Here is a 26530-nt window from a genome sequence, read left to right as displayed (position 1 = left end):
ACTCCAATGTTTTGCCTGGAATTCCACCTCTTGACTTCTGAATGGATGGACAAACTTCACTTGGTATTCTTCCAAATGTCATGGCACTCACCTGATGCAGTTTGGCAATTTTCTTGGTCGAGAGACCACTATCGATGAGCTGGATGATTCTGTTTCTCTTTTCTTGGGAAATCTTAATAGCTTTTCCTCAATTCAAACCAATGACCTTTCGCTTGTGAATTAACCCAATAACACCCTGAGCGCGATTAGGGAATGTGAGAACAGGTTGTAATTTGTAGTAAACAGGAAGAAAAAGATGTTTCCACCACCAGGAACAAAACAATAACAATACAATGACCTGACAAGGATCTGCATAACTAATAGCATGCTAAATAGTTGCAAGATAAATTTTTGTATGAGATAGCCAAGAAGATTGTCTATAAAATGATGGTAGTCTAATGCTCCGTATCTCATCATCCACTCCGCTTCGAGCGTGAAAGCAAATTTTAAAACATTGTTACCCTTTCTTTTGTCAGTATATATATATATATATATATATATATATATATATATATATATATATATTGTGGTGTAGTTACCACTATGTCAGCTAGGGGGCGCTGTGTGGGTGTCCCAGGACGGGTGTACAGGCACATTCAGTGTGGTAACAGGAGCAGGGTCCTAAATGACCATTATGGGTCTCAAGGTGGGTGGCCTTGGGATGCAGGCTCCAGGGTGTATTGATCAGCAGAGGTATTGCTGATCTTTCTGTTACACTGTGTCAGGGAAGCCTGTGTGTGTCTATACAACCTTTAGTGATGTCATAGCCATGTGATCACCTGTGGGTGTGGTTACAGGGCTATGTAATTGAGGTGTTTGGCACATGTGAGAGAGTGTGGAGGGAGTCTGTCTGAGTGTGGACAGACTTCCATGTGTCCAGGTGGGACACTACAGAGAGTGTATATGGGGAGGACTACAGCTCCCAGCATGTGCTGAGACTCTCAGTCCGAGTCTGAAGCCACGGACATTTCTGTTCCTTTGCCTGAAGTGAAGGTTACATTTCAGTGTTATGCTGTCTATGGTTTATGGAGTAATAAACCTGGTGAAATTTTAAAGGAACGTGCCTCATGTTTGTCTCCCGCTGCACCTAAGCGAGTCAAATCCCTACAATTGGTGGAGAATGCGGGCAGCGACTCCCAGAAGCACGTGTGGCAGTGCTGGCGATTCTGAGCCAGGAGAGCAGACTGTCTGACAACCGTGAGTAATACTGACCGAGGTCAGAGAAAGTGACTGTGTTAATATTTGTGGGATACCTCTGAGGAGAAGAGGCATCCGAGAACCTGTGTGGCCGACACAGGTAACAGACAGGAGTCTGTGTTGCACTGACCAGGGTCAGTGAGAGACTGTGTCCCTGGAGGGGTCAGTGAGCAAGGTCCTGGAGGGTCAGTGTTGGGAGGAGCCCTGAGGCACGTGCTATGACCTTGGACCTGGTGAGGCGTGTGTTGGGCAGTCTCAGGTGGAGACGGATGTCCTGAAGAGCACTCGCTGAGCCCCTGGACCTGGTGAGACCGGTGTGTTGGGAAACCCTGGGAGGAGGGCTGCTCCCTGAATAGCATCCCGGTGTGCGCCTGTGTGTTGGACGGTCTCAGGCGGAGACGGTACGTCCTGAACAGCACACGGACAGGACATGAGAGACTGCATGTGTTTTTGTTTTTTTTTTCTTTTCCTCTGCAAAACCTGAAGGTGCTTGCTGTGGCTCAGTGGGGTCACGAAGGTCTCGCAGCACAGGGTCCTGGTGTTTTTCCTTTTTTGGGATCTGCCCTGGGAGCATTGGTAGCAGACGCTGTCTGTCTACACCATCCTGCTGCAGCTTTATTGCATGTGACTAAGCGGATACAGTAGTTGTGGCTTTACACAACTATTGAGGGTGAGTACCCTGTATCATTGCTTCATAACCCATTATACCTGCACTGGTAAGGCCCTATGGGCGCGCTTTTGTGGTTTTTATCTTTGAGGGTGACAAGCGGTTTCCGGTAACCCGGCGGGGTTAAGAAGGGGACAAGCGGCTTCTGGTGGATCGGTGGGTCGACGAAGATGGCGCAGCAGGAGCTGCAGTGACACCAGCCGCTGTGTGTGTGTGAACAGCAGCCGGAGGTGCCAGTGATCAGTGACAGCAGGAGCTGTGGTGGTGCCAACAAAGACTTGTGTGGTATCGTTAAAAGACAAACTGTACTGTGTGAACTGTGGCATAAGAAGTTCTGCAGAACGGACATGGGGAAATCCCAAAAGGGGGTGGTGACCCAAAAGGGAGTGGTAACAAAAAAAGGGGTGGAGTCCCAAAAGGGGGCGGTGACACAAATTGGAGTGGTAACCCAAAAAGGGGTGGAGTCACAAAAGGGGGCGGTGACCCAAATTGGAGTGGCAACCCAAAGTGGGGTGGTGGTCCAGAAAGTGGCCAAGTGTGAAGAAGTGACAGCACTGGGTGACTCAGTAGGTATGTCTGGAGTACCGCAGTGTATGTGCAGGTCTTTTTCAGAATGTGGAATATCCTTTCCAGGTAGTAATGATGGGCCACAGATGTGTACAGTGATGCTGCACCGGGAAGGAGCCTTTGGTCGGCTGGACTCAGAGAGTCAGGTGACTCTGACAGGAACGCCTCTCGTTTTCTCTCTGACCGAGAAAAACGTCAGGGTTCGCTGTAAACACGGGGTCACGGTGAACTACGCAGTAGACACAGTAGTGTTTGAGGGGACCAAAGGTGGTGAGTGCCAAGGTAGAGGAATACCACGGGACTTAGTCTATGCCTGGGAGAGGGGCCGGGACTTTCTTTTGTTTGATGACGTTTGGTCTGACGATGGAGATGCTTCGACTGTGGGACAAGCAGACACTGAGACAGTGACGGCTCCTGACATGGACAGGTCAGAGGTAGAACTGACCAGAGGAAGAAGTACATCTGCCCAACTGACAGACCTGACGTCTCGTGATAAGACAGATGGTGGGCTGGGAGATGAGACTACTGGACTAGACACATTGGTGCTGGACGGTAACTGGAGGGTTCACTCGACTGGGGTGACTGACCCAGTGGTACCCTTTAACGATATAATTAAAGAGGTAGTGGTGTGACACGTGATGGACAAAAGAGAACAAGATCGTGAGATACAGCTGATAAAGGAGACTGTAACAGAACATGTCGAACGGGAAAGAGTCCTAAGGCAAGCAGCTGAGCACAGAGTGGATGAGCTGGAGAAGGAAGTCTCTTGAGCTCAGAGGTCACCTGTCAGCGTGTAAAACCATGAACAAGACCCTGTTGGAAGATATGGAGGTGCTCAGAGAGGCCCAAGAGAAGCATCAACAGGAGATTCTCAGGAGAGAGGATGAGCGTCGCTACCTGGCAGAGGAGAAAGATAAAGTTCTGCAAGAACTCAGTGGAGTAGTAAAAGGTCTTCTGCAGGAGAAGTGGAGGGGCGAAGACGTACAGCGGCCTTGCCCGACTGATAGCAAGGCAGAACTGCCAAAGCCCATCTTGGAAAAGGGTCCTGAAGACTGTAAATCTCAGGAAGATGGTGAGCCAAGAGCTGCACAAGACAGTCACCCGGTCTTGGCAGATACCTTGAGGGAAGTGTCCGTGGGGAACCCAGAGCCATCTGTCCAGGATGAGAGCAAGTCCATGACCTTCAAGTGTGTGATGGAGGTACCCGAAGACGTGCGAGAAGCGTGTGCCAGCGAAGGTGTGCATGAGACCTTTAAAAAGGCAGTAAAGGCCTATAGTGTGAGCTGGGCACCAGAAACAGACCAGTTGGTGATACTGGCAGAAACGGAAGACACAGAGAGAAGGGTGGCTGTCCTGAAGGAGATGCACCTACAATGTCTCCGCACGAAACAGATGCTCGTGAAGCGTAATTGGAAAGCCGCTCGACGTCTGGAGCTTGCAAGGGAAGCACAAAGTCGGCTGGGCTTTGTGGAAGACTTAATTCCGGTGCCCAGAAATCTGGTGGGGAAAGTCGTTGGCAGACTTGGAAAGGTGATGCAGGAGATGGTGAATCGATCCTGTGTGAAGAGAGTGAGGATCCCACCTGCTGGTGAAATCCAAGTCGTTATTGAAGATGACATGGTTCCTGTCATTGTGGTTGGTTCGGTGGAAAGCATTGGGAAGCTTCGCATGCTCCTGGAATATCGGGTAGCGTACCTGAAGGAGATTGAGCAGCTAAGACAGGATCGACTGCAGATGAATGAGCAGATAGAGAACGTCAGGTGGCGTCCCCCTCCAACCCAAGGTGTAAGGACCCGAAGGGATCCTCCAAGGAATGAAAGGACAGGTAGTCGAAGGCAAGAACGTCGAGAGTCCGCAAGTGGCCGTTCTAATCTTAGTAACATAGGCACGAGACTCGGTGGTGGACATAGCGACAGAGGGTCAGACTCAGACCAGCCAGTTGGCCCAGCTGGACGTGGGACTCATGACCGTGCGAACTGGGAGAGCCAGCCAGTGAGAGAAAGGTCGCGTGATGAAGCACACTGCAGACAGGTGGAGACTAAAGAGTGTCTGGTCACACTGATGGACGTTGACGGGAAGGCCAAAGCCCAAGGCAGAGATACTGACCGCTGGGGGCAGGGGAGGCCTAACGTAAATATGCAGTATGACTACCGAAACAGACGGAGATGGTCCTCCCGACTGGTAGGGCAAGGTGACATGGGTGCCAGGTCTCAAGATCCCTGGGTGATGTCATGTGTTCAACCCCACAAGTTTGAACAGAGGGGGGAGGTATGTGGTGTAGTTACCACTATGTCAGCTAGGTGGCGCTGTGTGGGTGTCCCAGGACGGGTGTACAGGCACAGTCAGTGTGGTAACAGGAGCAGGGTCCTAAATGACCATTATGGGTCTCAAGGTGGGTGGCCTTGGGATGCAGGCTCCAGGGTGTATTGATCAGCAGAGGTACTGCTGATCTTTCTGTTATACTGTGTCAGGGAAGCCTGTGTGTGTCTATACAACCTTTAGTGATGTCATAGCCATGTGATCACCTGTGGGTGTGGTTACAGGGCTATGTAATTGAGGTGTTTGGCACATGTGAGAGAGTGTGGAGGGAGTCTGTCTGAGTGTGGACAGACTTCCATGTGTCCAGGTGGGACACTACAGAGAGTGTATATGGGGAGGACTACAGCTCCCAGCATGTGCTGAGACTCTCAGTCCGAGTCTGAAGCCACGGACATTTCTGTTCCTTTGCCTGAAGTGAAGGTTACATTTCAGTGTTATGCTGTCTATGGTTTATGGAGTAATAAACCTGGTGAAATTTTAAAGGAACGTGCCTCATGTTTGTCTCCCGCTGCACCTAAGCGAGTCAAATCCCTACAATATATACACACATACACACACACACACACTGCCTTGCAAAAGTATTCGGCCCCCTGGAACTTTTCAACCTTTTCCCACATATCATGCTTCAAGCATAAAGATACCAAATGTAAATTTTTGGTGAAGAATCAACAAGTGGGACACAATTGTGAAGTTGAACGAAATTTATTGGCTATTTTAAATTTTTGTGGAAATTCAAAAACTCAAAAGTGGTGCGTGCAATATTATTCATCCCCTTTACTTTCAGTGCAGCAAACTCACTCCAGAAGTTCATTGTGGATCTCTGAATGATCCAATGTTGTCCTAAATGACTAATGATGATAAATATAATCCACCTGTGTGTAATCAAGTCTCCGTATAAATGCACCTGCTTTGTGATAGTCTCAGGGTTCTGTCTGAAGCACAGAGAGCATCATGAAGACCAAGGAACACAACAGGCAGGTCCGAGATGCTGTTGTGGAGAAGTTTAAAGCCGGATTTGGATACCAAATGATTTCCAAAACTTTAAAAATCCCAAGGAGCACTGTGTAAGCGATCATATTGAAATGGAAGGAGTATCATACCACTGCAAATCTACCAAGACCCGGCCATCCCTCTTCTAAACTTTCATCTCAAACAAGGAGAAAACTGATCAGAGATGCAGCCAAAAGGCCCATAATCACTCTGGATGAACTGTAGAGATCTACAGCTGAGGTGGAACAGTCTGTCCATAGGACAGCAATCAGTCGTACAATACACAAATCTGGCCTTTATGGAAGAGTGTCAAAAAGAAAGCCATTTCTCAAAGATATCCATAAAAAGTATCTTTTAAAGTTTGCAACAAGCCACCTGGGAGACACACCAAACATGTGGAAGAAGGTGCTCTGGTCAGATGAAACCAAAACCGAACTTTTTGGCACCAATGCCAAACGATATGTTTGGCGTAAAGGCAACACAGCTCATCACCCTGAACACACCATCCCCACTGTCAAACATGGTGGTGGCAGCATCAAGGTTTGGGCCTGCTTTTCTTCAGCAGGGACAGGGAAGATGGTTAAAATTGATGGGAAGATGGATGGAGCCAAATACAGGACCATTATTGAAGAAAACCTGTTGGAGTCTGCAAAATACCTGAGACTAGGACGGAGATTTGTCTTCCAACAAGACAATGATCCCAAACATAAAGCAAAATCTACAATGGAATGGTTCACAAATAAATGTATCCATGTGTTAGAATGGCCAAGTCAAAGTCCAGACCTGAATCCAATCGAGAATCTGTGGAAAGAGCTGAAAACTGCTGTTCACAAACAATCTCCACCAAACCTCACTGAGCTCGAGATGTTTGCCAAGGAAGAATGGGCAAGAATTTCAGTCTCTCGATGTACAAAACTGATAGAGACATACCCCAAGCGACTAGTAGCTGTAATCGCAGCAAAAGGTGGCACAACAAAGTATTAAGTTAAAGGGGCCAAATAATATTGCACGCTCCACTTTTTAGTTTTTGAATTTCCACAAAAGTTTAAAATAACCAATAAATTTCGTACAACTTCACAATTGTGTTCCACTTGTTGATTCCCCACCAAAAATTTACATTTGGTATCTTTATGTTTGAAGCATGATATGTGGGAAAAGGTTGAAAAGTTCCAGGGGGTCGAATACTTTCGCAAGGCACACATACATATATATATATATATATATATATATATATATATATATATATATATATATATATATATATATATGTGTTCGGGGTTCATTTTAAAGCAATGCATTTTTTACCATCTTTTCAATATTATATCTGTACTTGCCACTATATTTTAATTTTGTTTTATGTATTTTGTGGCGATAACATAATGTTAAAGGGATTTTACACTAGTGGCTGCGACTGGGTACTGTACATCCAAACATCCTAAGAATAGATCATCAATATATAAGTAGGGCATAATCTTTATAGCTTCATTATTATCAGGCTCATCCCGCCAAAGGTTTATTATTAGTTAGATGACCATAATTACCTGTTTTTCACATGCCGCTTTGAAAACAAAGGTAAAGTTCACATGATAGGAGAAACGATATTTACCCAGATATAGGATGAAGTCATTGTTTAAGTAAGGATTTTACATATTGATAGAAGGTACATTGTTAATAGCCCTGAAAACAGTGCACAGGTGGGAGACTGAGAAAATGAGTCGGCTACAGCAGGTTACATCATTAGGTCTCAGATTCCATATTGTTGTATATTTGCCATGGAGATATTCAGCAATTATCTCTAGATTAATGTTGAAGGATCGCTATCATCACATCACTAACTAATGCGATACTGTGTAATAATAGGGTACTGCGCTCAGTTTCTAGTCCCCAGGATCCACTGTCGTAAACACATTGAATAGCTGTAAAATTGTTGTGCAACATGGAGTTGCACCAAAGTATTGTAACTTTTGGAGTTTTCACACCATTTTCAAGAGACTCTGCCAAAATAGGTGAGGACCTGGGACAGGGCCTTGCCACGCCCGCCAGTCGAATTCATGAAAAGTGTCAGTATTTCTTAAGCCAGAAATGTTACTCTAGTTTATGACTGGAGTAACATTTCTGGCGAGGTGCAAGTCGCTGATGAGCTGATGAGGCGTGTGGCTCTTAAAGAATTTAGCGCACCTTAGTCTTGTGTGTCCCTTTTTAAAACGGACCCATGAGACTCCAGTCTTAATGAAGCGGGGCCATAAACACATATGTAATGATAGAGGCTCCTATCATATCCTATACACAGCTCTGGCAAAAATTAAGACACCACTGCAAAGTTTTATAAAAATCAGCTTCTCTACATGTCTGACAGCCATTCCATGCCAGTGATAGTTGAATTCCAACCAGAGTACACCTCATTCTACTTAATGTGCTTCTGATAATTTTTGCCACAGCTGTATCACGAATGGTTAAAACATTAATTTGAATCTTGAACAAAATAGAGCATAGACAGTAGTGTTTTATGGAGAATTTGAAAGAAAGAGCACAAAGGATAAAAACAATAAAAACTTTAATTTGGCCCTCATCTGAAGAGTCTTAATGACTATGATAGATGCATGAAAGATGTATATCTTTGTACCGTGTTAGCCAGTAGATAGAAAAATATTCAAAATTGAGAGTCCTCAGTGGTTGATACCTTTTAATTTCTAACTGAAAAGATGGTAACACATTGCAAGCTTTCGAGACTACTCAGGTCTCATCAGATGTTGCTTTAGTCTTTGCCTGATGAAGAGACCTGAGTAGTCTCGAAAGCTTGCAATGTGTTACCTTTTAATGGCTAACTGAAAAGATGGTATCAACCACTGAGGACTCTCAATTCTAAATATTTTTCTATGATAGATTTAGTGACCATAGTCATGTGCTGATCCCAGAGTCTAAACATGTCCTTTGCTTCCCCCAAGTGGTTAAAAAGCTTAACTACACTTTAAAATGCCAAACCATTGGGACTTAAACGTTCCACCTATAGGAGCTTTTATAACATCTCATTATAAATCCATAGGTAGTGATGTGGAGTTAGTCCCACCATTACAGCTATAGTAGCCATCCACTCTTCTGGGAAGGCTTTCTACAAGATTTTGAAGGTGTCTAAGTCGGAGTTTTTGGAGTTTTGCCACTTTCATTTAATAAAGGCATTTTATTATTTATTTCCTGCTTGGTAATCTTTGGGAATCCTGGTTTTCAGTTGTTGTGGCTGGCACAGCAGGCAACACGTAGACGTTCCACTTATCATTGAACCCCCAGATATATAAACTGATTGATCATGACCAACTTCCTGGGAAAATATGAGATAATATTGTTCTGAGCTACATGTCCCCTTTTATTATAAGACATACTTCCAACTAGTACAAAGGTGCAATCACATCTAGTCGGACCTGTGGACCCTATTGCTTTGTGACATCGTTTAGATTACAGATCATTTTTTGTCGTTTATACCTATCGAGCATGACTAAGCATGAGTCTTTTATCATTTGTTCTTACATAATGCTTGTAGGTTTTTTTGCCATAATTATATAATGTTAGATACAATGGTCCATGAGATATGCATGCAGGAGGCATCATAAATCTATACTGTGCTGCTTACCATGATGAGTCTGTGCTCCTCACCATGATAGGTCTGCTCTCCTCATGATGTTAGTCTGTAAGTCTATTCTTGATGGAAGTCACTTTGGAAATGCTCATCTGTTCATTTTCTCTTATCACATTCTAGTTTTTATTAGACCACAGAGGAACTTGGAAGCAATAGATCCCCAGTTTACAATACGAAGAAAAATGGAACAAATGAGAGAGGAAAAGGAACTGGTAGAAAGTCTTCGGGAGGTAATTGTTTAATTTGTCATTTCATTCCATATACGATAACTGAAATAAAATAGCAGAGTTCAGTTATACACACTTTTCCAATGTTGAAGGATACACCATCTCCTTTTCCTAATTTTGACAAAGTAGAGGTGGAGGGATTCTATGAAAAATAACATTATCTGTTACCAAAATGTAGCAAATTCTATGGGTTAAAGTGGGCTTCCCACATACACACTCCTCAACATTGAAGTTGCAACACAGGATGGAAAAGTTTTCTAGAATTCTGAAAATTACAGGATGGATAGACATGTTATTGATATGCAAATGATGACAAAATGGAAACATCTTAATTTATTCAGTATTGATTATGAGTTCCAGAAATGCATGAACTTAAACATCTTGGCATGCCATCAATGAAGTCATCAATGGTTGTCTGAGGAGTGTTCTGCCACACTGAATGAACTTGGGTAAATCATCAATATCTACTGCTGGCAAATCCATTTGCGGACCAGTAATATTTTAGCTGTCTTAGATGTGCTCAATTTAAGACAAGTTTGGAGACGCAGCAGACCATTGTAGCATATTGCTGCTATGCAGGCATCCCACTGTAAGGTTAGCAACATGCGACCTGGTGTTGTGTCGAAAAACATCACATGGAACACTTTCAGTAAATGGCTGTACCACTGCTTCCACAATTGATCTATCCTGAACTGCAAGTGAAATTGGAAGTAACATACCAAGACTAAGATTTCCAACAAACCATCAGAAGATGTTTGCTCAACACTGAGCTGCGAACCAGATGTCCAGCTGCAGCTATTTCATTGACCTCACGGCAAGGCTATCCTAGTGTAGAGCAAGACAGCAATGGAGGCTGGACTGGAGCTTTAGCCTCCTTAGCGATAAGTCCCCCTCTTTTTTGTTGAACACAATGATAACTAGAGATTGGTTTGGTGACCTCATGGCCAACACCATAATTATTCTGTGGGATGGTGCAATGTACAGTAGCCAGGCCCTTCTAGTTTTCATTCCAGGTACACAAACAATTTGACATTATATTGATTTATTGGTAGAACCAGTGGTGTGGCCAAAACTCCAAAATGTCCCAGAATTCATTTTTCAACACCAGGTGTGAGCAGTCTCCATGGTCTAAACAGGCTACCATGACCTGCAGCATCACTGGAATTTTCTCCCATTAAGCATATCTGGGACATCATTCATTGGCAATTGCAAAGGAAGCTGCCAGCAGTGGATCTTGATGATGTACATGCCCAAATGCATTCAGCGTGGCAGAAGATTTCTCAGACACCTATTAGTAACCTTGGTGATAGCAGCCAAGGCGTGTAAGTGCCTTTATTTCTGAACGTGGCGCTCATAATCCATACTGAATAAATCAAAATGTTTGTAAAATTTTGATTCAATTTTTTCATCATTTACGTATCATTAACATGTCTTTCCATCCTGTGGTTTTCATAATCCCATGACTTTTCCTTTGTGGTGTTGTAATATCAATACTGAGGAGTGTGTAGGTACTGTATATATGTAGTGGGTGTATATATATATATATATATATATATATATGGTGTTGTGCACCTTACAGTTTTCTTAAAGAATGCCAAGCTTTATTATGATAGTTATCAGTTGTATTACTACTTTGCCACTGTATATTTCCTATTTGTAAAGTGTGAAAATGGCTTTTTTTGTGTTTCAGAACATTGAAATAAGATTAAAAATTTGTCTACCTGAAGACCTTGGATTCGCTTTGATGGATGGAGTTGCCCTCTGCCATTTAGTGAATCAAATTCGTCCTCGGTCAGTGGGGAGTATCCATGTGCCGTCTCCTGCTGTTGTAAGTTCAGTACGGTTCCTACACGTTCTGTATGTGTTAGAGAGTAACAAACATTGATACATGTTGGATTGATCATTCTGGTCTTGCGTCGATAGAGCTGACCAGGTTCAGGTTGGGTCTATCCTGATTTCACTCTGACAGAGATTATTACATGATAATTTGATTTGGCTTACAATAAGGAGACTTCAGATATGTAGCTCTTTAACTGAGACTTATATTAACCTGTTGTTGTTATCTTCCTTTGTACTATTGTAACAATTTTGGGAGCGGCACTATATGTAATCAGCTGTTTCATTTTACCATTAAAATATTGTTTGCATTGGGGTTGTAAACTGGGGGGAAGGGGAGAGCGGGGTTAGAGGTGTATGTACCTCTATTGTGGGTTGTTGTTTTCTTTTTTGTTTTTCCTTTTGTATTGAAAATTTCAATAAAAATTACTTTAATTAAAAAACAAAAAAAAACATTGATACAAATTAAAGGAATATCTGAACTCATCAGTATATCCTTAGTATAGTTCCTCAATATCATAATCTCACTGCGTTTTTGTGCCGTCCTCTTAGAGGTGTAAACTACCAAAAATGGGGTCTGATAAAGCACAAAGTGACTCTGTTTTACTAAAGTTAATAGTCCAGTGGTGGATACGCTGACATCCCGTTTTTCTGGGCTTCACACGAAAGCCCCAATGGAGCTACTGACATGTGGCAAAAATGTAATGTGACCCTAGGCTTAGATGCCAAACAAACTGTATTTGGATGAATCTAAAGCCAATAGTAAAAAAATATATCCACGTGCAAAATCACTGCTGCAGCAGTGGCGAGGGTACATGTAAATGGCAGGCTGAAGGCAGAGAAGCTGGACCTGCTACCAGGCTGCTCATTAATGCAATAATGGGCAAGATGAAAACAGAGTGCTCTGTGTAACCCATCTGATTTAAAATTATGCAATGGGAGCAGAGATAGGGACACCTTGTATATTGTTCCTATCAGCTCACAGGGTGGAGAATATCCCCATATGTTGGGGTTACTGTAAAGGATAAAATAAATATTAACCCCTTACCGACCTGTGACACTCATTTTTGTTATGGGTCACTAAGGGCTGTATGAAGTTGGCTTCATATGAAAATAAAATATACAAAAAAAATCCTTAAAAAAGTTTGTTATTGCCCTAACCGTACTAACCTGCAGAAGCATAGCAACAGGTCATTTTTATCGCATATCGAACTGCATAATAACAATGGCGAATTTGTAATTTTTTTTCCCACCATTTCACCCCACTTGGAATTGTTTTTCCATTTTTCAGTACTCTATATGGTAAAAATACAAACTACAACTTGTCACACAAAATACAGACCCTCATACAGTATAGCAATGCTGAGGGAAAAATAAAAAGAAAACTCTTATGGCCCTTAAAGGCCCTTAAAAACCAAGACCTTAAAGAGTTAAATGAAGGTTGGTTGTGTACAGTGCAAGCACCTCTAATTCCATGATATGCTCTGTAACATTTTATACCCTGCGTATAGTTTGATTTTTGGTACAATTATATGACTTTCTATGGAATTAATTGGACACATACATGTCTTTTTTTTCTTGGCCAATGAGAACGAATATTGACGATTATTACCCTCAATAGGAAATCTCGTCTTCTGCCCTATTTAAAGCAATGATGAAAAATGTTCTAACATTTCCACCATCCACTACCGAGGAGAGACTTGTAATGTGTATTTGCTAAATAAATGGCTTATTTTTCTCACTTTTCTGATTCTGTGTTTTATTTTTCAGCCGAAGCTTAGCATGGCCAAATGCAGAAGAAATGTGGAAAACTTTTTAGAAGCATGTAGAAAAATGGGAGTACCAGAGGTAAACTGTGAAACATTGAGACAATTTTAGTATATAGCTAAAAGTGGAGCGTATATTATTTACAATCTTTTGCTCTATGGTTCTGTCCTCACTATCTCAGTTTTCATGCTCATGGCTTTTGCATTAAACCATGTCTTATTTTTCCATAATGAATCATTTCTAAAACACTTTTTTATTAAAGTGCTGAAAATGACCAATAAACTGCAACTGTATCAAGACTTTGTAGTGGGTCACATTTCCAAAACAGGTGCAGATTCAGTTATAGGGGTTGTCCACTACTCAGACAACCATTCTAAATCCCTTTGCTTCCTCTAAGAAAAATAATAACACTTGTATTCGACGCCGGCACCGTTCCAGAGGTGTCATCACTGGCTTTCCGGGGTTCATGGTGCATAGTTATGTCACACGATCAATGCTGCCAATCAGCGCTGACTTAATTTTCCTCTCCTAAGGACGAAACCGACATCCGGAGGAAGTGAGAGCTGTGGCTGCCCTCACACTTCCTTTGGATATCTTGATTTGTTCGAAGGAGAGGATAGTGAAGCCAGCACTGATTTGCCACAGGGTTCACATAATGTAACCATGCTACCAGATCCACGGGAGAGCCAGTGCCAACACCGCTGGAACAGCGCTGGCTCCGGAAGGGAGTATGGGTGTTATTTTTTTAATGGAAGGAAACAGAGATTTAGAAGGGGCTGTCAGAGTAGTGGATAACCCCTTTAAGGAAGAATTCACACATCATGTGGGACACGGTCTGATTAGACACAGTGATGCATGGACTTCTTGCCTTTTTTACAAGGGTCTCCTGACTTGAACTCGACAGCCACACAGGAGCAAATATACCATTGGTGCAATCTGTGTAGCCGCACAGGGGCCCAAGTACTAAGGTGGGATTGTGCACTATGATGAGTTATTGGACTGCAAAGGGTCCATCCAATATTCTTGGCTGCTGGGTTTGGGTCAGAAGACCCATGGCCAGTGCAAGCATCATACATCTTGACCCGTGACACTTGGATGTGTAAAAGGCTGGAACTGGCTACAGGCAAATTTTCTGGGCTGCTAATCTCTTGTATATTAATTCTTATAACTGCCATGTCTTTTGTAAGGCAGGAGGTAGAAGGAGAGTAGAATTTTTGGTGCTGCACATTTTAAATAAATATTGTTTTACTAATTCATAACTACTTGCAGACCACCTAATGACCTAAAAGGACGGACCTTTTTTTCCGCATAGAACTCTACTGTTTTAGAATGCCATTGAAGAGTCAGCAATTGCATTGATATAAAGCAGCTGCAGGCACAGGGAGCCAGATGGCAGAGACAGATGGACTCCCCATAGAGAAGGAAGAGATGGTTTACTAACATCTCTGTCTTCCTAATTTCTTTTTGCACCATGTTGAATGAGTGCTATATGTACAGTTTAGGAAGCAGAATCAGCACTTCCTCCTCCCTTTCTAGCTATTGTGTGTTCACCAGGTGCTGGGAGGGATGAGGGGCATTATTTTTCAATGTGTGAAACAAATTATACAAAAAGAAAAAGGAAAAAAAACAAAAAAACGGATAAAAAAAGAAAATCACTCACAGTCCAAATCGCTGTTCTAGCATTAACCCATGTGTGTCTGATGCATAAAAATAATTGCTATGGAAAAGGGAACACAATTTACAATTTATTTTGTTGGTCTCTTGTGGTCAAACTTTTTGAAGAATGTCTGAAAAATAGACAAACATTACCTTTTAGTCTTTACATTTTACCCAATATTGGCAACAACAAAAAAAATAGAAAATTATATAAAAAATTAAGTCGAATGTATTAAAGAAAATAGGCACAAAGTATTTTATTATCTACTTGCAAAATATTTTTATAGCTCTTGAAACCTCATGTAGGATAAAAAAACAAAACAAATGCACTTGTTCATAAACATACAAATTTTTTGACAGTACAAATGAGAAAAGAATTCAGCAGTTCACTTCCAGGATGACTGTAGAATAGAGGGGACCCCAAATAAAACTTTCCTGCAGACTCCTTTTGAAATTAGAGAATGTCTTTTAGGTGGAGAAATAGAAGTCGAGATGGTAGCAAGGACACACTTAGGTTCTATTACATGTTAGGACTAGAGATGAGCGACTTTGCCTTTTTTAGGGTCGAGTCGGGTTTCATGAAACCAGACTTTCTCAAAAGTCGAGTAGAACGAAATCGGCCAACTATAGGGAAAAGTCGTGAAACATGAAACCCAATGCAAGCCAATGGGGAGAAAAGTCGGCAGTGAGTGGAGGACTGTAAACACACCTGGCATGAATTTTAACCCTAGAGGCGGCGAAATCTCTCTCTTTTCTCTCTCCCTCCCACTGCGCTTCTCTCATTGGCTGAAAAAAGTCACGTGCAGGCGTTCTGCGAAACCCGACTTTGGCGCTTGGGTCGCCGACCGCATGGCCGACTTCACACTGTGGTCGGGTTTCGTTTCATGAAACCCGACTTTAGCGAAAGCCGGCGACTTTTGAATCTGACCGACCTGTTTCGCTCACCTCTAGTTAGGACATATCTTTAGAGGTATCACATGGATCAAAGGACCTGTATAGGTCAGCTTTGCGTTTTTACTCGGTTGGGCGGTATATCAGGATGAAGTCAATACTTGAGAAAAAGAGTGACCATTGTGCTTGGCAGGGATTCAGCCCTTGGGCTGACAGAAAATATTTTGGGATCTTGGCTCCTTCAAGAAGATGTCCCGATTCCTCAAAAGCTAATTTTATGGCTAAGAGTTGACGATCACCAATGCAATAATTCTCTTCTGCTGGAAAGTATTTATTGGAGAAGAATCCACAGGGATTGTTAGAAACGGCAGAACGCACTAAATAAAAATAAATAAAGTGCGTTCGCCGCTCAGGGTCCACCGTGTAGTTGGTGTTACACCGCTGCTAGGTAATGACAAACAAGCAATATGGCGCTATAATGCACACAGGTTAGACTTCACCCGAGGTGCGCAAAGCGGGCTCTGTTCACAAACAGAGGCGCCGCAACATAAACATACGAAAACGCTGAGCCTGTTAGTGTCACAGATCACAGGGAAATGCACACACGGTATCTGGTCACAGGAGCAGGACCCAAGGCAGAGGAGCTGCATCCGTCTAGACCAGGGTTCCCCAACTCCAGTCCTCAAGGCCCACCAACAGATCATGTTTTCAGGATTTCCTTTGTATTGCATAGGAGATGCAATTATCACTTGAGCAATACTCAGGAGATCCTGAAAACATGATCTGTTGGTGGGCCTTGAGGACTGGAGTTGGGAAACCCTGGTCTAGACCTACCGTGTTTGCGGCGTCGCTACTGCGGACGCCAAGGAGGACTGCAACTGCAGCGCGGCGTAGGGTACGGCCGCTAGTCCACAAAGCTAGGAGGCAGGCGCAATGTCGGACGCTAGAGTAGAGGTGCGGAGAGCACAGTGGCCTAAGGCCTGCCACTGACTGGAGCTGACTGCTGCACTAATTCCCTATCCACATGCGTAATATCAGAGGGAAGGGGTTTCAAATGAGTCAGTCACCAGAGTCATACATCCATCACCATTCACACATTAGCTTGAAAAGTCTATACTAGCGCATGGCCGAACGGTTATGCGTGCTTTTTATAGCCGTACGGGACCTTCAAGATCTCCGAGATGGACCAATAAGATCTGGAGCAGGACCTGGGCATCAGAGGCACAGGTCTCAGACTCGTCCGAAGGCAAGTCTGATGTCCCAGTAGATGACACGGAAAACCGGGACACGTGGAAGGTATCAGAGGCGTCAAGATCGCCAGGTTTAAGAAGGGACACGTGGGAGACAACGGGAGCGGCAAGACCGCCCGGAGCATAGGTTGAAGTGGAACGCCGCGGTGTGTCAGCGGACGTTTCCACTCTCTGTCTATGGAGGCTACCCCGAGCACATGAGGTGCATGCCCGAATATATTTTTTAATGTCCCGAGCCCTGTGCGGCCACCAATACGACCCTGCCAGGAGTTTTGTGGTCTGCATGTAGCCACAGTGACCACCCGCCCTGGACGCGTGTGCCCACGCGAGAACCTTCGGCCGAAGGCGAGGGGGGACAAAGGTCTTACCCGACGGCACAGAGTTTGGCCATTGCGGGGCCCCGTTATCCTGGGGAACAGAGTGCTGACAGTGCTAACCGCAAGTGGAGCTTAGTGCCGGACACACCTCGAGACTGGCGCGAGACACCTCCATGGGCTCTGGGAGTGAACACTCTGGCTCGGGTGATTCCAGTGGTTCAAAGAGGTTGGGAGCCGGAGTAATCCTCCGTCTGGATTGAGCACGCTCCAGCCCACGCTCCGAGAAACGGAGATCAATGCGGGTGGCAATGGCAATCAGCTCTTCCAGACTTGCAGGAACCTCTCTGGTAGATAGAGCATCCTTAACATGCTCAGCTAAACCTCTCCAAAACACAGGGATGAGGGCTCTATTAGACCACTCCAGCTCGGAAGCCAGCGTCCGAAAACGTACGGCATACTGACTGACAGAGAGCAACCCCTGAGTTAATGCCAATAGCTGAAGAGAGGTGTCGTGCGTGACTCGTGGACCCAGGAAGACCTGCCTGATAGCTGTTACGAACTGAGCAGCGGTCCGAACCTCTGGGTTGCCACGCTCCCAAAGCGGTGTGGCCCACTCCAACGCCCTGCCCGACAGAAGAGAAACAATAAACCCCACCTTAGCCCGTTCCGTAGGGAATCGCGCAGCCAGTAACTCCAGCTGGATAGAGCACTGGCTCACGAAACCCCTACAGGAGGTGCTATCGCCAGAAAATTTATCGGGCAATGGGAGGCGAGAAACTGTCGGCACAGGGGAGGACGTGGACATACGTGAAACCGCCTCTGCGATCGCCTGTACAGCAGCCTCCGAAGACTTCGCCGCAGAGATAACATTCTCAAGAGTAGCCAGCCGGCCCTCTAGCTTGCGAATGCACTGAAGGAATTGCTGCTGATCTGCCATTACTAGCCAGACCCTGGCGCTAGAATAATGTTAGGAACGGCGGAACGCTCTAAATAAAAATAAATAAAGTGCGTTCGCCGCTCAGAGTCCACCATGCAGTAGGTGTTACACCGCTGCTAGGTAATGACAGACAAGCAATATGGCGGTATAATGCGCATGGGTTAGACTTCACCCGAGGTGCGCAAAGCGGGCTCTGTTCACACACAGAGGCGCCGCAACATAAACATACGAAAACGCTGAGCCTGTTAGTGTCACAGACCTCAGGGAAATGCACACACGGTATCTGGTCACAGGAGCAGGACCCAAGGCAGAGGAGCCAAGGAGGACTGCAACTGCAGCGTGGCGTAGGGTACGGCCGCTAGTCGACAAAGCTAGGAGGCAAGCGCAATGTCGGACGCTAGAGTAGAGGTGCGGAGAGCACAGTGGCCTAAGGCTTGCCACTGACTGGCGCTGACTGCTGCACTAATTCCCTATCCACATGCGTAATATCAGAGGGAAGGGGTTTCAAATGAGTCAGTCACCAGAGTCATACATCCGTCACCATTCACACATTAGCTTGAAAAGTCTATACTAGCGCATGGCCGAAAGGTCATGCGCGCTTTTTATAGCCATGCGGGACCTTCAAGATCTCCGAGATGGACCAATGAGATCTGGAGCAGGACCTGGGCACATGACTCCCAATCTCCAATGGGAGATCGCCTCGCGAGCATGCCCAGTAGGAGCACAGAGGAACTTAGACTCTGGAGCAATCTGCTGCAAAGTAATCTTCTCTACAGTAGATAGACAGCAGGAGACCGCAGAATGGGAGGCTCTGGATTCCTGCAGAGCAGGCGCAGAAAGCAGGCGCCTAACAGGGATTATTTCTTATTCAGGAGAAATTTTGTGAGAGAACTGCTCCTACACCAGTAGCACAGGCATCCACTTCAAGGAACAGCGGAATCTACCTAGTTTCAAGAATTACATCCCTTCTGAGTAAGGACCACAAAAGTATCAACCAATTCAGCTTAGTTTTAATGAACTGGCTTTAATAATTTGCAAAACTGAAGAATCTTTGGAGGGCTTTGAGACCAGCAGTTTGTGGCCAAACCATAATAGCGAAACCTTTTCTGGATCCATATGTACACCAGTAGAAGTGATGTTTTAGCTGAAGAATGACAGATCATGTCGTTGAATGAGATTTCGGTAAGAGTCTATAACTGCATTTATACTGAAAGATTGTGAACGAGCTTGTAAAGAACATTCACTCATGATAATGTTTCAGAGCTTTGGGTGAAATAATAGTTTTCAGTTGCAAAAAATCTTCATTTTTCGGTGGTGCATCATGTAAACAGGACTTGCACTGTCGAGAACAATAGCAGCCTATGCACACTGAACGATTTGCTTAGAGAAGACATTTGCTAAGTTTTGGTAAGCAGCAAGCAAATTGATAGAAATGGAGGCAGAATAGATTTTCAGTGTAGGTGGTTGAGGAATAGCTTTGAAGCAATTACAAAAAAAGCAGATCTACTCTAGGCGATCTAGTCAGTGAGCAATCATTGACTGGAGCATTTATTCGTAGCTACAAAACATCCTAAAGGATCAGGCAAACAAATCACCTTTAGAACTTTTGCAAAGAAACAAAAGGAATTTTCAGCCTTTTAGTTAGTGAAGTCAATAAAATTCTCAGAAGCTACATAATCGCTTGTACAACAAGCACAAAGGAACTGAGGGTTACAGACTTAGGCACAAGCAGTTTGTCTTTAGTGAAGGATATAGTTAACCCCAAGTCATTCCCTCATGCCTTGCCTAGGGTCTGAAGTTCCTTGTTCCACCTTCAGTTTGGAGTAATTTATGCAAGAATAATTCCTCTCACCACAAAATAAACAAAGTTCTTAAGTAAAGCAATGGGATTTTTCTTAATTATGCAAATTGTCTCTTCAGAGAGGAAGAGGACTAGAACTCTAGTGCCACCTATTGGAAGTAGCAATCCTAAAAGTCAATGTCGACCCTTTAACGAGCCTTGTCACATGACTTAGGATAAAAGCCAAGCCAGAATCTCAATTTGCAGACACTGTTTCGGGGTACTGCCCCTCGGCAGTGCAAAGCGTGAGATCTGGATTGGCTGTGTGAGAGGCGTCTGACCGATATCCAAGAAGTATCATTTCTCCTGACATGCTAAGCATGTCGAGATGAGGAGACTTAAAGCCGCAATGCTCTTCTGGGAAATATGCTAATTATGCGAATTGTCTCTTCAGAGAGGAAGAGGACTAGAACTCTAGTGCCATCTATTGGAAGTAGCAATCCTAAAAGTCAGTGTCGACCCTTTAACGAGCCGCAAGGAGAAATGATACTTCTGGGATTTTTCGTCTGACAGTAATCTCTTTCGACTAATTTGTATGTGTTCCGCTATGACCGCTTTGATAGGTGATTTTAAAGAAGTTGTGAAAGGTGAGACGCGGAAATCAAAAGCTTTTTTTCTTGACCATTCTTTAAAATGCAAGTCTACTTTAGTAGCATAAGAAATTAAATCAATGGAGCAAGACATATCTCTTCCAGCAAGTTCGTCTTTCATCTGGCTTGATAGGTCAACGTAGAAGATAAAATATCTTTGTTTAAGGGCAATTCAGCAGACTGGGTAAAGAACTGAATTGTATAATGTTCCACAGAGTAAATTTCTCGTCTGAGCTGCAATATGGCATCTGCAACTGGAGGCAGGAAGGAGGGTAAAGAATGCATCATAGGATTGACCCCCCATAATGGTGCAGCCCACGACAACATATCTCTATATAACAATTAAAAACTGTATTCTACTTTCAACCTATCATAAAAACATTGCTGGGGACAAAGCTCAGAATATAAGGTTTATTGTACACAGTGCCCCGGAGAGGCTTTAGGATCTCCATCAAAATGAACAGGAGTAGCTAAATGTGGAGGAGATATTCAACAAGCAGAATGTCCTGAGTAAGGATTAGGCCTTTTTCACATTTCCGTTTTTTGACGTCAGTGTAAATCCGTCAGAATGTGAAAAAAAGGATCCGTTTCCGTTGTGGCATAAACGGAGGCCACCCGATCCGTTTTTTTGACGGATCCGTATTATTAGCTAGTGGTGGAAATTTGAAGGAACATGACTCTGGGAGAAAGAGAGAGAGACGCTTCCAGGACGGTATTTCAGGATTAAAATGTTTTTTACGGAATCCCCACATGTATTCAGCCTGTCAACAAGTCACAAATCATGCAGCTGAGACAACGAAAACTAAATCTCCGAGCACGCCAAAATACTCTGAGACCACTCGAGCATGCTTGGGGAGACCCGAGCAACGATGCTGCTCGCCCATCACTAGTTAGGATGCGTTACGATAATGGATGGCAATGGGTGCGTTAATGGATCCATTACATTGCGTTGGTGCCGCTTAGTAACGGATCCGTTAAACGGATGGCACTAACGCGATGTGAACCCAGAAGCCAGAGAGCAATAGTGGAGATGAGGAGGAAAACAACAGGTCACAACAGAAAGCAGAGTAGATAATAGCTTAATGTGGATAGTCTCTAATAAGAGTTTGTGATGCTGCAGTAAAACGATGTGTTACCAAGCATTAGCAAGTGGAGCATTAACATGTAGGTCGGAGGGTTTGTAAAAATCACAGAAGTTTGCAAAAATGAATTCAGCATAGGGAGTAGTCTCTAAATATCAGTTAATGATGCTTACCGCAAATGATGGGTTAATCAGCACTTCTTGAGGAGCAGCAGGTGCTAATTGTAGAAATCACTGGAATCTGAGGAGATGATAATAACAGAAGGCACCGGATGGTGGCAAACGCCAAACTGCAACAGAACATATTACAATCTTAATTCTCAGACACTTGGGTGTGTCCAAGTGGGACGAAAAAAGGACAGTCATCATACCATGGGTGTAGAGGGTACTGTGGGGGCATTATACTGTGTTTGGGTGCACTTTTGTTGCCATCATACTTTATTATCTGTATTCAAAGGTTTTTTTATCGTTTGTTATTACATGTTTAAATCAGGCCATTGGGCCATATGCCTTTTACATAACATATTATTCCAATATCTAAGGTCTATTAGATAAAATGTACATAGCTTGTGGGACCCTTTACTTTTGTTTCCATATGAAAAGGTTCATCGTTATATTTGATAAGGAAAAAATTTAATTGTAGACTTTTTTAATAAATATTAAGGTTGGCCCGCGACTTTTTCCAAGCTTTTAATTTTATCCCTCTGTGTATTTGAGTTTGACATATGTACTGTCTGAGTTATTATTGATGTCCAACACCTTTTCTTACTTGTCCATGTTTTATTCCTGGGTGACTTCTAACACACTAGTAGCAGGGTCATATAGGGATAGTCGTCATTGAGTGGGGGCGCCATATTGTACCATATTAGGGTGCCAACCTCCACGGTTAGGAAGGGAAGTCATAAAAAGGCGATTTTAGTCCACAATCTCCTCCCTGTTTCTTGACTCCAGTGTTTTCATATTAATTGGTTTTTCTGCAAATGTATTGTTTACATCTATATATTGTGTGTGTATATAGCTAATTTTGATTCAATTTCTAATAAAAGGATATGTTTTATGGGGTATAACATCAGTTATATAAGTATAGTAGTGGACAACCCCTTTAAGCAAAATTAGATGCCTGCTACATCTAGGGTGCCATGACCAATGCTTGGGACAATCACTATTGCGCAATGATAAGTAGGTGGACGGTGTTTTGAATCTGACAGACAATACATTTAATTTCAATTAATAATGTAGCAAAATGGAAACCCCCTCTAATATGTTTTAACTAAATTCAGTCATGAGCAAAACTGAGTACACCCTGTTTGAAGTCTATGGTTTTATGTATCAAGATGTAATTAAAAAAAAATATCTGGTCCTTAGAATGTCCTAAAATGAGGTGATATAACCTGAGATGAACATGACAAATTACACTTGTTCACTATTTACCTACCTAAATCTAGGCCAAAATGCAGAAGCAGTGTGTGAAAAATAAGTACACTCCATGAACTATCAGCTTGTAGAACCGTTTCTACCAGCAATAACTTTGCCCATTGTTCTTTACAACATTGCTTAAAAGGAATCTGACAGCATGATCCATCCCGCCGAACTGTTTGTATGGTCATGTTGCTCTCTTGAAAAATGATGTTATCCATACCTTTACTTATGCCATATGTTCCTTGCGGACTGAAAAATTGCTGCTTTAAATAATAAGCAAATGAGGCTTAAGTGCTATGGGAGTGTCTAAGAACTTCCCAAGCCTCCGCCTCCCATTCACTTTCATTCATTTTTACCTTTTCTGTGGTTTTTGAGTGAGGTTTTCCAATTGCATTGTGAATCTCTGGGTTGCCATGATACACAGACTATCTGCAGGTCCTCTAACCTGAACTTCACAGCCTAACAGACAGGACACGTTCAGGAATAAAGCTTGGGGTCTAATGTGATAAATACTCTTATACGAGTTTTATATAGATTTCTATATTGCAGATATAATGTTTTATGCTTCCTTTATCGGCAGTGATTACCAGAATAATGGATGACTTTACAACCATATTTCTTGACCTGTTGTAATTAAAATGACAAACTCTCAAAAGACAAATTAGACATTTCTTTGAAAGTAGTTGATCGAATCAAGCAGCATCTTTCTTTGGTTTGGGATTTTGGTAAGTTGTAGATAAACACAACGTCGTGAACCAAGGAACAAATCATCCTGACAGCAGTGTGGAGCCTCAGGGCAGACTAAGCCCACCTGGGGAATAGAGGTTTGAGGTTACGGTGCAGAAGAAATTGTCCTGCACCGCCAGCTATATCCTCTAGGAGGTGCAACAGTCCCACAAATAGAATAATAGACCGTATTGTGGTTCTGTAGAGCTTATTTGGAGTTTTTTCTGGCGCTTTATGCTCTTTCATTTTTTCATTTACATTTTAGTGACATTTTTCATTTGTGACATTTTAACCCCTTAATGACCACCAATATGTCTTTTAACTGACGTGAGATATAAGAGAATAGCATCCCCATACAGGTGACAATCCAGCAGCTGTCGGCTGTACACTATAGAAGACAACTTGCTGCATCAGCCACGATCAGTGTTTGCACAGTCCAAATCATGTTAACCCCTTAGATGCTGCTAATAGGGACAACATCATATAAATGGTTAACAGAGTGTGGGGACTTCCTCTTTATCCCCATCGGCACCCTGAGATCATGATTGTGTGGTCCTGATGTTTGCCATGGCAAGTCACGGCCAAATAGCAGCCTTAAAGCCTGACGGCCGTTGTAACCTGTTCAGAAGTTAGCGGCATTTAGGTGGTAAAAATATACTTTTTCATTTCTGTCATGCCACTTTGTATTAATTCCTGAAAATGACCTGAAGGGTTAATAAACTACCTGACAGCAGTTTTCAATATGTCAGGGGGTGCTGTTTTTAAAATGGTATCACTTTTGGGGGTTTTCCAATATATAGGACACCCAAAGTCACTTCAAACCTGTATAGGTACCTAAAAAAAAAAATTTTTTGTAAATTTCCTTGATAAAATGAAAAATTACTGCTACATTTTTAAACCTCCTAAAATGTTAACAAAATAAAAGAACATTTTACAAATGATGCTGATGTAAAGCAGACATGTGGAAAATGTTATTTATGAATGTTTTTGTGTGGTATGACAATATGGATTAAAGGGATAATTGTTATGATTGAGTCACCGAGGAGGAAAAAACAAAACACAAGCTCAGCCCAGAAAATCAGAGAGGTTGGAAACTAGCGGATTGCAGACCCCTAATCCTATCACACAACTAGCAGTAGCCGGAGAGTTCCTACGGTGATCCTAGACACCTCGTCACAGCCGGAGATCTAAATAAGCCTAAAGAGAGAAAAGGGAAAAACTGACTGCCCCAGAGCAGACCCCAAAGCAATAGGCAGCCCCCAACATATAATGACGGTGAAGCAAGATGAAAACACTAACACAGATAGAAAGATAGGTTGAGCAAACGATGGGGCCCAAGCTAACTAAAAAGGACAGGACAGAAAAGCTGCTGTCTGCAATCCGAGAAAACCCTGCTAAAAATATTACCAACATAACTGATAAGCAAAAAGGACCCTGAAGTCACTAGACTTCAAACCTTATATCAGCACTCAGAATATTCTGAAAGTAGAGCAAAAGAGAACACTGATCAAGGAATAAGAATCCAGCACACCCCTAGGCGGGGATGGCTGAACTCAAAAAACAAGGTAAACAAAACTAAAATTAATAAGTTTTTGCTCTGCTATTGAACTTATCTTTGGGAAGCAGGAATCAGACTGGTCTCCAAGAATCCAGCAGAGAAATCACCAGCCACTCAGCAGGGCGTTGCCTTATATCCAGTCTGAAGTTCCTGTTACCCAGTCACAATCCACCTGATCAGGTGTTTGGTTTCTTTCATCCAAATCAGCCTGACTACCTTCCTTCACCAGAAGAGGGAGATCCTCAGACACAAAAGGTGAATGAACAGATGAGCTCACAACAGTACCTCCCCCTTGAGGAGGGGTCACCGAACCCTCATCCAAGCCACCAGGCCGATCAGGATGAGCCCGATGAAAAGCATGCACCAATCTTTCGGCATGAATATCAGAGGCAGAGACCCAGGGATTATCCTCCTGACCATAACCCTTCCACTTAACCAAATACTGGAGTCTCAGTCTAGCCAGAAGGGAATCCAGTATCTTCTCTACCTCATATTCCATGTTACCTTCAACCAACACAGGGTCAGGGGGTGCCACCATAGGAACCACTGGTACAACAAACCTCTTCAACAAGGACTTATGAAACACATTATGAATCTTAAATGTCACAGGAAGAGCCAACCGAAAAGAGACTGGATTAATAATCTCCAAAATCTTGTAAGGTCCAATAAATCTAGGTTTAAACTTTGGAGAAGCCACCTTCATAGAGATATTCTTTCATGACAACCAGACCATATCACCCACCTTAAACCAGGGACCAATGGTCCTATGCCAGTTAGAAAACCGCTGGGCCTTTTCCTGGGAAAGAGACAACTTATCCACCACTTGGTCCCAAATCTGCTGCATTCTTTCCACCACAGTGTCAACCCCTGGACAGGCAGAAGACTCCACCAGCCCTGAAGAAAATCGAGGATGAAACCCAAAGTTACAGAAAAAGGGTGACATCAAAGTGGCAGAACTAGCTCTATTATTTAAAGCAAATTTGGCCAAGGGTAAAAATGAGACCCAATCATCCTGATCAGCAGAT

At 43.3% G+C, this 26530-nt stretch overlaps 1 protein-coding gene and 1 long non-coding RNA gene across 7 annotated transcripts in view; one reads left to right on the top strand and one right to left on the bottom strand.

Moving 5' to 3' along the window:
* LRCH1 (leucine rich repeats and calponin homology domain containing 1) overlaps positions 1–26530 on the top strand; it is a 323294-nt gene that overhangs the window by 249260 nt on the left and 47504 nt on the right. For all 4 annotated transcript variants that reach the window (XM_073580257.1, XM_073580255.1, XM_073580256.1 and 1 more), the window contains 3 exons: positions 9531–9640; positions 11328–11465; positions 13244–13321. In XM_073580257.1, coding sequence (XP_073436358.1) covers positions 9531–9640; positions 11328–11465; positions 13244–13321 — 326 coding nt within the window. The remainder of the gene's footprint in view (positions 1–9530; positions 9641–11327; positions 11466–13243; positions 13322–26530) is intronic.
* Positions 9506–26530, bottom strand: part of LOC141094446 (uncharacterized) — a 64910-nt gene continuing 47885 nt past the window's right edge. The window contains exons 3-6 of one of the 3 annotated variants that reach the window (XR_012233076.1): positions 21977–22092; positions 14901–15027; positions 11359–11492; positions 9506–9679 (exon numbers count right to left, since the gene is read on the bottom strand). This is a non-coding gene — a long non-coding RNA (uncharacterized lncRNA). The remainder of the gene's footprint in view (positions 9680–11358; positions 11493–14900; positions 15028–21976; positions 22093–26530) is intronic. The other 2 variants (XR_012233075.1, XR_012233077.1) reach the window with 2 other exon arrangements.

Source organism: Dendrobates tinctorius, unplaced genomic scaffold (genome assembly GCF_039654945.1).
Source record: "Dendrobates tinctorius isolate UK_male_01 unplaced genomic scaffold, ASM3965494v1 ptg000064l, whole genome shotgun sequence".
NCBI lineage: Eukaryota > Metazoa > Chordata > Amphibia > Anura > Dendrobatidae > Dendrobates > Dendrobates tinctorius.
The sequence above is the reverse complement of the archived record's forward strand: the minus strand, read 5'-3'. Positions and strand labels throughout refer to the sequence as shown.